Here is a 16,060-nt window from a genome sequence, read left to right on the forward strand (position 1 = left end):
TTTCCTTGCATTCAAAATCTGCAAAGAAATTGTCCTCTAACCATAGTTGAGGGTTATTTTCGATGAACCCCGACTGTCTAGTGATTATTAGCGAGCTGGACAGTCAAGACACTTTATGAATACAGGTCTATCAACATTTCTACACAGTTTTGATTTGGTTTGAATAATTTTATTATGTTGAGTATATTGAGTTTGTTTTTTCAAATTGTGACAGTGACAATGTTTGTTGTTGTTTTGGCTCTGTACTCAAGCATTTTGGATTTGAAATTATACAATCAGTAGCGGTGCGTGGGTAGAATCACTGGGGAAGCCAAGCCCCCCCAAAACAGCCATATTACAACCCATGTGCTGGGATAATTGCATTGTTTACTCTATAACCTGTTAGTTCATATGCCTTAACACCGTGATATATACAGTGCATTTGGAAAGTGTTCAGACCACCTGACTTTTCCACATTTTGTTATGTTACAGCCTTATTCTAAAATGGACTCCACCAATCAGGCCTTTATGGTAGAGTGGCCGGACAGATGCCACCAGGCTCAAATTCATAGACAGAGCTTTCGATGCATGGACTGACCATCCATGATATCAAAATATAGTTTTAACCATATTTTGAGGCTCTACAGTGTTTGTTTACATTTACTTTGTTTACACACATTGGAGTTAAACAATATTTTGAGTTCTGAAGGGGTACGACAGTTGAACTACGCTCATGATGCATTTATCAGTTCTATTCTCCAAGAATCAATGAGTACATATCATTCATTTATTAATCATTAATTCATTAATTTAGGTCTCCTGAGTGGTGCAGTGGTCTAAGGCACTGCATCTCAGTGCTAGAGGTGTCACCACAGACATCCTGACCGGTTGCATCGCTGCTTGGTATGGCAACTGCTCGGCAGTTGACCGTAAGAAGCTACAGAGGGTAGTGCGTACGGCCCATTATATCACTGGGGCCAAGCTTCCTGACATCCAGGACCTATATACTAGAAGGTGTCAGAGGAAAACCCAGTCACCGTGTTTGGGAGTCCCATAGGGCGGCGCACAATTGGCCCAGCGTCGTCCGGGGTAGGCCAATCATTGTAAATAAGAATTTGTTCTTAACTGACTTGCCTAGTTCAATAAAGGTTAAATGTAAAAAATGAAAGATGTATAAGTCCAAAAATGTATGTAGCAACTGCAGAATGCCTGTTTAACGTCTGTCAGCCACAGCTGAAACATCCCTCTGTAATAAATAAGGCACGTTGCACCTGCTGCAGAAGCATTGTCCAATCATATATACAAATCTTACTTACCTTTGTGGTAGTTCTCTGTATGAAGCAGGATTAGTACACAGATCAATAGTTGCCGTTACAGTAAAGATACTGAGCTCTGTTTATGCCTATTTATAGTGTACACCGGTTTATAGTCTTCTACTTTATAGTATACTTGATAGCTAATCAGTCCACAGATCAATAGTTGATGTTACAGTACACACAGTATATTGTTCTCTGTGCCAATGTATAACTTCTACAACTTTATGGTAGGGACTTGATACCTATCTCCTTTATGTCAGGGGCATAATCTTCCCAGCAATCAGTTTAACAACCATTACAAGGAAACGCTACAGAGGGACCTAAAAACAAAGGATCTTTGCTCTCTAAAATAAAATATCATATCATTATGGCCTTGACACACTAATAGGAACCCAGCAGCCACCAGGAGCTACACATTGCTCTCTGTAGATTATAGAAGAAATGACCCAGATTGTGCAGAATAATTATTTTCTGGTAACATGAACAGATAATAAATCAAGACAAGGGAGCAATCCACTGGACACGGACGTCAACTCAACGTTGGTTCAACGTCATTTCATTGAAGTGAAGTGGAAACAAAGTTGATTCAACCAGTGGGAATCTAATCGTAATCTTAATCTATACATTTTTAAGGCCTATGTTAGTTTGTAAGATTAGTCAAAAGTCCAGTATCATAGGAAGTGTACAGTATTACATACGAACACATTTGATTTGACAATATCTCAGATTTATTCCATCATATTTTGAGTTAAATTCCATATTTTATGTCACACAACATTCATATGCTAACTCTGGAATCATTTGACAATCTCTCAAATGTGTTGATTTTCCGTTAATCAGTTCCTTTAAAACATTACAGAGCATTCCTCAGAAGAAGTTTGGACAGAGTCAAATTCTTTTTTTTATATCACACTACTTTCACAAACAAACTCTTATTGCAGAATAGTTATTTTCAGACAAAATTTGTCATAATTTGTTTTTAGTTCTACTAATTTGAGCATTGTATTTACCCATGGAAATGTGCTGACATACAGCATGGCTAAATCCCAAATGGTACCCTATTCCCAATATAGAGCACTACTTTTTCCCAGAGATATATGGGTCCTGGTCAAAAGTAGTGCACTATATATGGAATAGTGTGCCATTTGAAACACATTCCATTGTTGTTTTCATGGGATTTATCCTTATGTTCTAAAAAGCAGGAAGCCCCTGAATGTGCTGCGGTTTTGGAAGTCTGCAAATATGTGTGAATGAGCATGAAGAGTCATGTAGACATGGTCTCCCTGTTCTAGATGTAGTGTCCCTCCATTACCAGAACTATCAGAGCTATCATGCTCTGAATGATGATCACACGCAGACAACATGCGCACATTATTCTTAAACAGACTTACACAGACATTGTGCTGGCTGAAGGCAAATGATGAGAAGCTGAAGTAGTAGACTCCTTTCACTGGCACATTGAAGACACCTGAATAGGAGTAGCAGGGAGAGATACGTACTATAATACTATAAATACATTGAAGACACCTCTAGAGGAGTAGCAGGGAGAGATCAGTACTATAATACTATAAATACATTGAAGACACCTCTAGAGGAGTAGCAGGGAGAGATCAGTACTATAATACTATAAATACATTGAAGACACCTCTAGAGGAGTAGCAGGGAGAGATCAGTACTATAATACTATAAATACATTGAAGACACCTGAAGAGGAGTAGCAGGGAGAGATCAGTACTATAATACTATAAATACATTGAAGACACCTCTAGAGGAGTAGCAGGGAGAGATCAGTACTATAATACTATAAATACATTGAAGACACCTCTAGAGGAGTAGCAGGGAGAGATCAGTACTATAATACTATAAATACATTGAAGACACCTCTAGAGGAGTATCAGGGAGAGATCAGTACTATAATACTATAAATACATTGAAGACACCTGAAGAGGAGTAGCAGGGAGAGATCAGTACTATAATACTATAAATACATTGAAGACACCTCTAGAGGAGTAGCAGGGAGAGATCAGTACTATAATACTATAAATACATTGAAGACACCTCTAGAGGAGTATCAGGGAGAGATCAGTACTATAATACTATAAATACATTGAAGACACCTCTAGAGGAGTAGCACGGAGAGATCAGTACTATAATACTATAAATACATTGAAGACACCTGAAGAGGAGTAGCAGGGAGAGATCAGTACTATAATACTATAAATACATTGAAGACACCTCTAGAGGAGTAGCAGGGAGAGATCAGTACTATAATACTATAAATACATTGAAGACACCTGAAGAGGAGTAGCAGGGAGAGTTCAGTACTATAATACTATAAATACATTGAAGACACCTGAAGAGGAGTAGCAGGGAGAGATCAGTACTATAATACTATAAATACATTGAAGACACCTCTAGAGGAGTAGCAGGGAGAGATCAGTACTATAATACTATAAATACATTGAAGACACCTCTAGAGGAGTAGCAGGGAGAGATCAGTACTATAATACTATAAATACATTGAAGACACCTCTAGAGGAGTATCAGGGAGAGATCAGTACTCTAATACTATAAATACATTGAAGACACCTCTAGAGGAGTATCAGGGAGAGATCAGTACTATAATACTATAAATACATTGAAGACACCTGAAGAGGAGTAGCAGGGAGAGATCAGTACTATAATACTATAAATACATTGAAGACACCTGAAGAGGAGTAGCAGGGAGAGATCAGTACTATAATACTAGAAATACATTGAAGACACCTGAAGAGGAGTAGCAGGGAGAGATCAGTACTATAATACTATAAATACATTGAAGACACCTGAAGAGGAGTAGCAGGGAGAGATCAGTACTATAATACTATAAATACATTGAAGACACCTCTAGAGGAGTAGCAGGGAGAGATCAGTACTATAATACTATAAATACATTGAAGACACCTGAAGAGGAGTAGCAGGGAGAGTTCAGTACTATAATACTATAAATACATTGAAGACACCTGAAGAGGAGTAGCAGGGAGAGATCAGTACTATAATACTATAAATACATTGAAGACACCTCTAGAGGAGTAGCAGGGAGAGATCAGTACTATAATACTATAAATACATTGAAGACACCTCTAGAGGAGTAGCAGGGAGAGATCAGTACTATAATACTATAAATACATTGAAGACACCTCTAGAGGAGTATCAGGGAGAGATCAGTACTATAATACTATAAATACATTGAAGACACCTCTAGAGGAGTATCAGGGAGAGATCAGTACTATAATACTATAAATACATTGAAGACACCTGAAGAGGAGTAGCAGGGAGAGATCAGTACTATAATACTATAAATACATTGAAGACACCTGAAGAGGAGTAGCAGGGAGAGATCAGTACTATAATACTAGAAATACATTGAAGACACCTGAAGAGGAGTAGCAGGGAGAGATCAGTACTATAATACTATAAATACATTGAAGACACCTGAAGAGGAGTAGCAGGGAGAGATCAGTACTATAATACTATAAATACATTGAAGACACCTCTAGAGGAGTAGCAGGGAGAGATCAGTACTATAATACTATAAATACATTGAAGACACCTCTAGAGGAGTAGCAGGGAGAGATCAGTACTATAATACTATAAATACATTGAAGACACCTGAAGAGGAGTAGCAGGGAGAGTTCAGTACTATAATACTATAAATACATTGAAGACACCTCTAGAGGAGTAGCAGGGAGAGATCAGTACTATAATACTATAAATACATTGAAGACACCTCTAGAGGAGTATCAGGGAGAGATCAGTACTATAATACTATAAATACATTGAAGACACCTCTAGAGGAGTAGCAGGGAGAGATCAGTACTATAATACTATAAATACATTGAAGACACCTCTAGAGGAGTATCAGGGAGAGATCAGTACTATAATACTATAAATACATTGAAGACACCTCTAGAGGAGTAGCACGGAGAGATCAGTACTATAATACTATAAATACATTGAAGACACCTGAAGAGGAGTAGCAGGGAGAGTTCAGTACTATAATACTATAAATACATTGAAGACACCTGAAGAGGAGTAGCAGGGAGAGTTCAGTACTATAATACTATAAATACATTGAAGACACCTCTAGAGGAGTATCAGGGAGAGATCAGTACTATAATACTATAAATACATTGAAGACACCTGAAGAGGAGTAGCAGGGAGAGATCAGTACTATAATACTAGAAATACATTGAAGACACCTGAAGAGGAGTAGCAGGGAGAGATCAGTACTATAATACTATAAATACATTGAAGACACCTCTAGAGGAGTAGCAGGGAGAGATCAGTACTATAATACTATAAATACATTGAAGACACCTCTAGAGGAGTAGCAGGGAGAGATCAGTACTATAATACTATAAATACATTGAAGACACCTCTAGAGGAGTAGCAGGGAGAGATCAGTACTATAATACTATAAATACATTGAAGACACCTCTAGAGGAGTATCAGGGAGAGATCAGTACTCTAATACTATAAATACATTGAAGACACCTCTAGAGGAGTATCAGGGAGAGATCAGTACTATAATACTATAAATACATTGAAGACACCTGAAGAGGAGTAGCAGGGAGAGATCAGTACTATAATACTATAAATACATTGAAGACACCTGAAGAGGAGTAGCAGGGAGAGATCAGTACTATAATACTAGAAATACATTGAAGACACCTGAAGAGGAGTAGCAGGGAGAGATCAGTACTATAATACTATAAATACATTGAAGACACCTGAAGAGGAGTAGCAGGGAGAGATCAGTACTATAATACTATAAATACATTGAAGACACCTCTAGAGGAGTAGCAGGGAGAGATCAGTACTATAATACTATAAATACATTGAAGACACCTCTAGAGGAGTAGCAGGGAGAGATCAGTACTATAATACTATAAATACATTGAAGACACCTGAAGAGGAGTAGCAGGGAGAGTTCAGTACTATAATACTATAAATACATTGAAGACACCTCTAGAGGAGTAGCAGGGAGAGATCAGTACTATAATACTATAAATACATTGAAGACACCTCTAGAGGAGTATCAGAGAGAGATCAGTACTATAATACTATAAATACATTGAAGACACCTCTAGAGGAGTAGCAGGGAGAGATCAGTACTATAATACTATAAATACATTGAAGACACCTGAAGAGGAGTAGCAGGGAGAGATCAGTACTATAATACTATAAATACATTGAAGACACCTCTAGAGGAGTATCAGGGAGAGATCAGTACTATAATACTATAAATACATTGAAGACACCTCTAGAGGAGTATCAGGGAGAGATCAGTACTATAATACTATAAATACATTGAAGACACCTCTAGAGGAGTATCAGGGAGAGATCAGTACTATAATACTATAAATACATTGAAGACACCTCTAGAGGAGTATCAGGGAGAGATCAGTACTATAATACTATAAATACATTGAAGACACCTCTAGAGGAGTAGCAGGGAGAGATCAGTACTATAATACTATAAATACATTGAAGACACCTCTAGAGGAGTAGCAGGGAGAGATCAGTACTATAATACTATAAATACATTGAAGACACCTGAAGAGGAGTAGCAGGGAGAGATCAGTACTATAATACTATAAATACATTGAAGACACCTCTAGAGGAGTAGCAGGGAGAGATCAGTACTATAATACTATAAATACATTGAAGACACCTCTAGAGGAGTAGCAGGGAGAGATCAGTACTATAATACTATAAATACATTGAAGACACCTGAAGAGGAGTAGCAGGGAGAGATCAGTACTATAATACTAGAAATACATTGAAGACACCTCTAGAGGAGTAGCAGGGAGAGATCAGTACTATAATACTATAAATACATTGAAGACACCTCTAGAGGAGTAGCAGGGAGAGATCAGTACTATAATACTATAAATACATTGAAGACACCTGAAGAGGAGTAGCAGGGAGAGATCAGTACTATAATACTATAAATACATTGAAGACACCTGAAGAGGAGTAGCAGGGAGAGATCAGTACTATAATACTATAAATACATTGAAGACACCTGAAGAGGAGTAGCAGGGAGAGATCAGTACTATAATACTAGAAATACATTGAAGACACCTGAAGAGGAGTAGCAGGGAGAGATCAGTACTATAATACTATAAATACATTGAAGACACCTCTAGAGGAGTAGCAGGGAGAGATCAGTACTATAATACTATAAATACATTGAAGACACCTGAAGAGGAGTAGCAGGGAGAGATCAGTACTATAATACTAGAAATACATTGAAGACACCTCTAGAGGAGTAGCAGGGAGAGATCAGTACTATAATACTAGAAATACATTGAAGACACCTCTAGAGGAGTAGCAGGGAGAGATCAGTACTATAATACTATAAATACATTGAAGACACCTGAAGAGGAGTAGCAGGGAGAGATCAGTACTATAATACTATAAATACATTGAAGACACCTCTAGAGGAGTAGCAGGGAGAGATCAGTACTATAATACTATAAATACATTGAAGACACCTCTAGAGGAGTAGCAGGAAGAGATATATACTGTAGTACTATAATCTTGTAAATACATTGAAGACACCTGTAGAGAAGTAGCAGGAAGAGATATATACTGTAGTACTATAATCTTGTAAATACATTGAAGACACCTGTAGAGAAGTAGCAGGAAGAGATATATACTACAATACTATAATCGTGTAAATACATTGACGACACCTGTAGAGAAGTAGCAGGAAGACACCCTTATCAGAGGAGAGATCAGATCAGAAGCAACTTAAACAAGAAACATACATTGTACTGTGCATGAATCTGTGCAATAAAAACTACTACTTTGCTACTGAGGTGAGCTTTTTAGATTGGTCATTCACCCTTTTAACTTTGTGGGGACTAGTGAACGAGTGGACACTTCAGGAGGAAGGAGAGATTTTTGGGACAAATCCACTCTCATAGTTCTTCCATCGTGTCTTCCAACTCTTTACCTGATCCAGGGTTGTAGGCACCGCCAACGTTTGTGAAGACATTGCTGAATGCCAAGTTGGTCTCTCTCTCAGAGGGCGGTATATGGCCATCTCCTCCTAGTGCTGCCGTAAAAGCAATCTTTGGTCCGTCTATGAGAAACAGTACATTACAACTTCACAACAAAGAACAGGGCATGTATACGATTTCACACACTGTTTTCCCGTAGTTTCAGCTAAATCACTTTGTTAACCACATTTTAATTATTGGCTATTTAGCATGATCTACCATTCTGTCTCCTCAGTTCGTCCAGCAGGATTTGCTGTTGCTCCACTCTGAACTCAGTGGCGTTGACTCTAAATGACAATACTTGAAGCTTCCTCTCCTGTACTGGAAAACAGGAATTTAAACTAATATTAAGACCAAAAACAGACAAACTATTCTCTGTTGATCTTAGCGATGATCTCACTTCACACCATAGTTACTTTACCAATCCAGACAGAATACAAATGTAAATCACCTTCATTCTCTCTCGTCATGCTCTTCATCAGGCTCTCACTGGTGCTCAGCTTGGTCTCCATGACTCTGAGCTGGGCTGCTTGAACTATTAAACACAAAAACTGTCTTAAGTTAGGCAGGTCTGAAGACAAAATAAAGAAAATTCACATGAGCACCATAAGGCCTATAACTTCACCCATGCTCTACCAAGGTTTTCCAGCAGACAGTTTTGACCTACTACTGGTAGCTGTGTTGGCCAATTGTACTTCAAACAACATGTAGGCAGGTTGCTTGGGCATTAAACCTTGTCAAACAGCCTAATTCATAATCTTAGCTGTCAATATGTTGTTTGGTATTCTGAAGATTTGAATAGATGTGTCATGTTTTGTCATTGATTATCATGTCTTGTCCCTGTGCTTCCCTCTGCTGGTCTTATTAGGTTCTTTCCCTCTTTCTATCCCTCTCTCTCCTCCTCCCTCTCTCCCTCTCCCGCTCTCTCTCTCTATCGTTCCGTTCCTGCTCCCAGCTGTTTCTCATTCTCCTAACGACCTCATTTACTCTTTCACACCTGTCCCCTATTTTGCCCTCTGATTAGAGTCCCTATTTCTCCCTCTGTTTTCCGCTTCTGTCCTTGTCGGATTCTCGTTTGATGTTTGCTGTTCTGTCCTTGTTCCGCCCTGTCGTGTTTTTGCCTTCTTCAGATGCTGCCGTGTGAGCAGGTGTCTATGTCAGCTACGGCCTGTGCCTTCCTGAAGCGACCTGCAGTCTGTGGTCGCGTCTCCAGTCGTTCCTCTCTACTGACGAGAGGATTTCAGTTTCCTGTTTTGGATTTACCATCGATATATCCAGGAGAATCATTATTTGTTTAATACTGGAATAAAGACTCTGTTTCTATTACGTCGCTTTTGGGTCCTCATTCACCAGCATAACAGAAGAATCCGACCAAGAATGGACCCAGCGACTACGGATTCTCGCAACACTGCTGTCGAGTTCCAGGGAGCAATGCTCGGCAGACACGAGCAGGAATTGTTTGCTGCTCGTCATGCCGTTGAGAACCTGGCCGCTCAGGTCTCCGATCTCTCAGGACAGTTTCAGAGTCTTCGTCTCGTGCCACCAGCTACTTCCTGGTCTTCCGAGTCTCCGGAACCTAGGGTTAATAACCCACCATGTTACTCTGGGCAGCCCACTGAGTGTCGCTCCTTTCTCATCCAGTGTGATATTGTGTTCTCTCTCCAGCCCAACACATACTCTAGAGAGAGAGCTCGGATCGCTTACGTCATATCACTCCTTACTGGTCGGGCTCGGGAGTGGGGCACAGCTATCTGGGAGGCAAGGGCTGAGTGTTCTAACGTTTATCAGAACTTTAAAGAGGAGATGATACGGGTTTTTGATCGTTCAGTTTTTGGGAAGGAGGCTTCCAGGGCCCTGGCTTCCCTATGTCAAGGTGATCGATCCATAACGGATTACTCTATAGAGTTTCGCACTCTTGCTGCATCCAGTGACTGGAACGAGCCGGCGTTGCTCGCTCGTTTTCTGGAGGGACTCCACACTGAGGTTAAGGATGAGATTCTCTCCCGGGAGGTTCCTTCCAGCGTGGACTCTTTGATTGCACTCGCCATCCGCATAGAACGACGGGTAGATCTTCGTCACCGAGCTCGTGGAAGAGAGCTCGCGTTAACGGTGTTTCCCCTCTCCGCATCTCAACCATCTCCTCCCACCGGCTCAGAGACTGAGCCCATGCAGCTGGGAGGTATTCGCATCTCGACTAAGGAGAGGGAACGGAGAATCACCAACCGTCTTTGCCTCTATTGCGGTTCTGCTGGACATTTTGTCATGTCATGTCCAGTAAAAGCCAGAGCTCACCAGTAAGCGGAGGGCTACTGGTGAGCGCTACTACTCAGGTCTCTCCATCAAGATCCTGTACTACCTTGTCGGTCCATCTACGCTGGACCGGTTCGGCTGCTTCCTGCAGTGCCTTGATAGACTCAGGGGCTGAGGGTTGTTTTATGGACGAAGCATGGGCTCGGAAACATGACATTCCTCTCAGACAGTTAGGGAAGCCCACGCCCATGTTCGCCTTAGATGGTAGTCTTCTCCCCAGTATCAGATGTGAGACACTACCTTTAACCCTCACAGTATCTGGTAACCACAGCGAGACCATTTCCTTTTTGATTTTTCGTTCACCTTTTACACCTGTTGTTTTGGGTCATCCCTGGCTAGTATGTCATAATCCTTCTATTAATTGGTCTAGTAATTCTATCCTATCCTGGAACGTTTCTTGTCATGTGAAGTGTTTAATGTCTGCTATCCCTCCTGTTTCTTCTGTCCCCTCTACTCAGGAGGAACCTGGTGATTTGACAGGAGTGCCGGAGGAATATCATGATCTGCGCACGGTCTTCAGTCGGTCCAGAGCCAACTCTCTTCCTCCTCACCGGTCGTATGATTGTTGTATTGATCTCCTTCCGGGGACCACTCCTCCTCGGGGTAGACTATACTCTCTGTCGGCTCCCGAACGTAAGGCTCTCGAGGATTATCTGTCTGTTTCTCTCGACGCCGGTACCGTGGTGCCTTCTTCCTCTCCCGCCGGAGCGGGGTTTTTTTTTGTTAAGAAGAAGGACGGTACTCTGCGCCCCTGCGTGGATTATCGAGGGTTGAATGACATAACGGTTAAGAATCGTTATCCGCTTCCCCTTATGTCGTCAGCCTTCGAGATTCTGCAGGGAGCCAGGTTCTTTACTAAGTTGGACCTTCGTAACGCTTACCATCTCGTGCGCATCAGAGAGGGGGACGAGTGGAAAACGGCGTTTAACACTCCGTTAGGGCATTTTGAATACCGGGTTCTGCCGTTCGGTCTCGCTAATGCTCCAGCTGTCTTTCAGGCATTAGTTAATGATGTACTGAGAGACATGCTGAACATCTTTGTTTTCGTTTACCTTGACGATATCCTGATTTTCTCACCGTCACTCGAGATTCATGTTCAGCACGTTCGACGTGTACTCCAGCGCCTTTTAGAGAATTGTCTCTACGTGAAGGCTGAGAAGTGCGCCTTTCATGTCTCCTCTGTCACATTTCTCGGTTCTGTGATTTCCGCTGAAGGCATTCAGATGGATCCCGCTAAGGTCCAGGCTGTCAGCGATTGGCCCGTTCCTAAGTCACGTGTCGAGTTGCAGCGCTTTCTCGGTTTCGCTAATTTCTATCGGCGTTTCATTCGTAATTTCGGTCAAGTGGCTGCCCCTCTCACAGCGCTGACTTCTGTCAAGACTTGCTTTAAGTGGTCCGGTTCCGCCCAGGGAGCTTTTGATCTCCTCAAGAAGCGTTTTACATCCGCTCCTATCCTTGTTACTCCTGACGTCACTAAACAATTCATTGTCGAGGTTGACGCTTCAGAGGTGGGCGTGGGAGCCATTCTGTCCCAGCGCTTCCATTCTGACGATAAGGTTCATCCTTGCGCTTACTTTTCTCATCGCCTGTCGCCATCGGAACGCAACTATGATGTGGGTAACCGCGAACTGCTCGCCATCCGCTTAGCCATAGGCGAATGGCGACAGTGGTTGGAGGGGGCGACCGTCCCTTTTGTCGTTTGGACTGACCATAAGAACCTTGAGTACATCCGTTCTGCCAAACGACTTAATGCACGTCAAGCTCGTTGGGCGTTGTTTTTCGCTCGTTTCGAGTTCGTGATTTCCTATCGCCCGGGAAATAAGAACACCAAGCCTGATGCCTTATCCCGTCTCTTTAGTTCTTCTGTGGCTTCTACCGACCCCGAGGGGATTCTCCCTGAAGGGCGTGTTGTCGGGTTGACTGTCTGGGGAATTGAGAGACAGGTAAAGCAAGCACTCACTCACACTGCGTCGCCGCGCGCTTGTCCTAGTAACCTTCTGTTCGTTCCTGTCTCTACTCGTCTGGCTGTTCTTCAGTGGGCTCACTCTGCCAAGTTAGCTGGCCACCCCGGCGTTCGGGGTACGCTTGCTTCTATTCGCCAGCGGTTTTGGTGGCCTACTCAGGAGCGTGACACGCGCCGTTTCGTGGCTGCTTGTTCAGACTGCGCGCAGACTAAGTCAGGTAACTCTCCTCCTGCCGGTCGTCTCAGACCGCTTCCCATTCCTTCTCGACCATGGTCTCACATCGCCTTAGACTTTATTACCGGTCTGCCTTCGTCTGCGGGGAAGACTGTGATTCTTACGGTTATCGATAGGTTCTCTAAGGCGGCACATTTCATTCCCCTCGCTAAGCTTCCTTCCGCTAAGGAGACGGCACAAATCATCATTGAGAATGTGTTCAGAATTCATGGCCTCCCGTTAGACGCCGTTTCAGACAGAGGCCCGCAATTCACGTCACAGTTTTGGAGGGAGTTCTGTCGTTTGATTGGTGCTTCCGTCAGTCTCTCTTCCGGGTTTCATCCCCAGTCTAACGGTCAAGCAGAAAGGGCCAATCAGTCGATTGGTCGCATATTACGCAGCCTTTCGTTTCGAAACCCTGCGTCTTGGGCAGAACAGCTCCCCTGGGCTGAGTACGCTCACAACTCGCTTCCTTCGTCTGCTACCGGGCTATCTCCGTTTCAGAGTAGTCTTGGGTACCAGCCTCCTCTGTTCTCGTCCCAGCTCGCCGAGTCCAGCGTTCCCTCCGCTCAGGCTTTTGTCCAACGTTGTGAGAGCACCTGGAGGAGGGTCAGGTCTGCACTTTGCCGTTACAGGGCGCAGACTGTGAGAGCCGCCAATAAACGTAGGATTAAGAGTCCTAGGTATTGTCGCGGTCAGAGAGTGTGGCTTTCCACTCGTAACCTTCCCCTTACGACAGCTTCTCGCAAGTTGACTCCGCGGTTCATTGGTCCGTTTCGTGTCTCTCAGGTCGTCAATCCTGTCGCCGTGCGACTGCTTCTTCCGCGACATCTTCGTCGCGTCCACCCTGTCTTCCATGTCTCCTGTGTCAAGCCTTTTCTTCGCGCTCCCGTTCGTCTTCCCTCCCCCCCCCCCGTCCTTGTCGAGGGCGCACCTATTTACAAGGTACGGAAGATCATGGACATGCGTTCTCGGGGACGTGGTCACCAGTACTTAGTGGATTGGGAGGGTTACGGTCCTGAGGAGAGGAGTTGGGTTCCATCTCGGGACGTGCTGGACCGTTCGTTGATTGATGATTTCCTTCGTTGCCGCCAGGGTTCCTCCTCGAGTGCGCCAGGAGGCGCTCGGTGAGTGGGGGGGTACTGTCATGTTTTGTCATTGATTATCATGTCTTGTCCCTGTGCTTCCCTCTGCTGGTCTTATTAGGTTCTTTCCCTCTTTTTATCCCTCTCTCTCCTCCTCCCTCTCTCCCTCTCCCGCTCTCTCTCTCTATCGTTCCGTTCCTGCTCCCAGCTGTTTCTCATTCTCCTAACGACCTCATTTACTCTTTCACACCTGTCCCCTATTTTGCCCTCTGATTAGAGTCCCTATTTCTCCCTCTGTTTTCCGCTTCTGTCCTTGTCGGATTCTTGTTTGATGTTTGCTGTTCTGTCCTTGTTCCGCCCTGTCGTGTTTTTGCCTTCTTCAGATGCTGCGTGTGAGCAGGTGTCTATGTCAGCTACGGCCTGTGCCTTCCTGAAGCGACCTGCAGTCTGTGGTCGCGTCTCCAGTCGTTCCTCTCTACTGACGAGAGGATTTCAGTTTCCTGTTTTGGATTTACCATCGATATATCCAGGAGAATCATTATTTGTTTAATACTGGAATAAAGACTCTGTTTCTATTACGTCGCTTTTGGGTCCTCATTCACCAGCATAACAAGATGAACAAAAAAAGTATTTTGATTTAGATTACATTCAGTTTCTCTCTGTAAAAGAGCAACAATAGCCTCCATGTTACTCAATTCTTCCACCTGGTTCTCTGCAGTGGTCAGTCTGGCCTCCATGGCTCCCAGATGCCTAAGAAGGTTACACATGTCTGGCTGGCAGCTACCGTTTGTCTCTGCTAGGGATGGTGCTTGATTCTGTTTGAAAATGACTTCACTTTCTATGTCCTGTTCCTGTTCAGAGTGTTGGTTGTGAATCTTGTATTCATTCTCTATGTCCTGTCCCTGTTCAGGCTGAATCTGTACCATGATGTCATTCAGGTTGTCTTCTCCAGCATCTTCACTGAGAGTCCCAGACAGACACAAAAGCAGCAGGGTCAGAGTCAGTCCCCCCATTCTTAAACTGGATAGCCTATACTTCAGCTTGTAGTGTACTGGAACTTGTGTGAACATTTAACTTGTGCAGTCCTCTTTGGTCCAATGTGTGCAGTCATTTTATGGTAGCGTCAGGGTTAAACATTAGCCGTGATTTACAAGGAAAATCTGCAAAAGTAGACAAATAAGGATATTTTATGATATAGTCCTGTAAGATAAAATGATGTTCACCAGGAAACTGAAACATGTTTACAATTTACATATGTAAAGGGAATTTAAGGTGACCTCAATCCTAAGCGTTTACCGGCATCATTCAGAGTTTATGGTCTGTTATCTGGGAACCCAGAAACAAACCTTGTGTGCACTGGTCAGCTACCTGATTTACATGTCAGTTTGTCACAAAACTATAATGATACGTGTACACTTTTCAATTGCTTGTCATTATTATATTGACTGTTTTGCTCATATGTTTTACCATGTTGAAATGTGTATTATTTTGCCGGTGAATAGCAACTGAAAACTATACAAAACAACTTCTGTCATGTTTGTTTCTTTTTCATAATGTCTCTGAAGTACAATTTAATTGATCTGGTTTTAATTGATCTGTGGTACATACTATTTCCCCTAGAACATGTGTGCTGTACATTATGTCCCGATCATTGGTGACCACAGGAGGTCACTGTTACATTGGAGAAAGATGGCTGTGGGTGAGAAATGTACATTATGTCCTGATCATTGCTGACCACAGGAGGTCACTGTTACATTGGAAAAAGGTGGCTGTGGGTGAGAAATGGGGCAAATCAGTAGACCTACATAACATTGTTGCAATTATATTCCCACTCATTCATCATTTTGTATGTTATAAACTTGCTATGAAATATAATCTTTAAAAATAAAACATTTAAATTAGTTTTGATGGTTTAGGAAGAGGTAGTTCTATTGGTGTGACAATGTGGACTGCAGATTATTAAAGATTATTCAGATAAGACTTGTTTTTTAACCAATTTATTTTTTTGTATTAAATCAATTATAGATGCACAACATGACCAAGTATGTGGACACCTGCACGTCGAACATCTCATTCCAAAATCATGGGCATTAAAATGGAGTTGGTCCCTCCTTTGTTGCTATAACAGCCTCCACTCTTCT

At 42.6% G+C, this 16,060-nt stretch overlaps 1 protein-coding gene across 1 annotated transcript; it reads right to left on the reverse strand.

The window, feature by feature from the left end:
- Positions 1-2,005: 2,005 nt before the first annotated feature.
- LOC139561585 (uncharacterized) lies at positions 2,006-14,932 on the reverse strand. Its single transcript, XM_071378809.1, has 5 exons — positions 14,611-14,932; positions 8,799-8,918; positions 8,567-8,668; positions 8,302-8,430; positions 2,006-2,763 (listed from the first exon to the last, which is right to left on the reverse strand). The coding sequence occupies exons 1-5, from the start codon at positions 14,930-14,932 to the stop codon at positions 2,480-2,482; spliced, it is 957 nt and encodes a 318-aa protein (XP_071234910.1). The 3' UTR covers positions 2,006-2,479.
- Positions 14,933-16,060: the final 1,128 nt, after the last annotated feature.

This window comes from Salvelinus alpinus, chromosome 31, assembly GCF_045679555.1.
Source record: "Salvelinus alpinus chromosome 31, SLU_Salpinus.1, whole genome shotgun sequence".
Taxonomy (NCBI): domain Eukaryota; kingdom Metazoa; phylum Chordata; class Actinopteri; order Salmoniformes; family Salmonidae; genus Salvelinus; species Salvelinus alpinus.

Coding starts and splice junctions, on each gene's coding strand:
- LOC139561585 (XM_071378809.1), bottom strand. CDS start 14,932: ATGGGGGGACTGACTCTGACCCTGCTGCTTTTGTGTCTGTCTGGGACT. Junction 8,431..8,566: donor CGAACTGAGGAGACAGAATG/GTAGATCATGCT, acceptor TGTTTCTCATAG/ACGGACCAAAGATTGCTTTT. Junction 2,764..8,301: donor TGCCTACAACCCTGGATCAG/GTAAAGAGTTGG, acceptor ACTCCTATTCAG/GTGTCTTCAATGTGCCAGTG.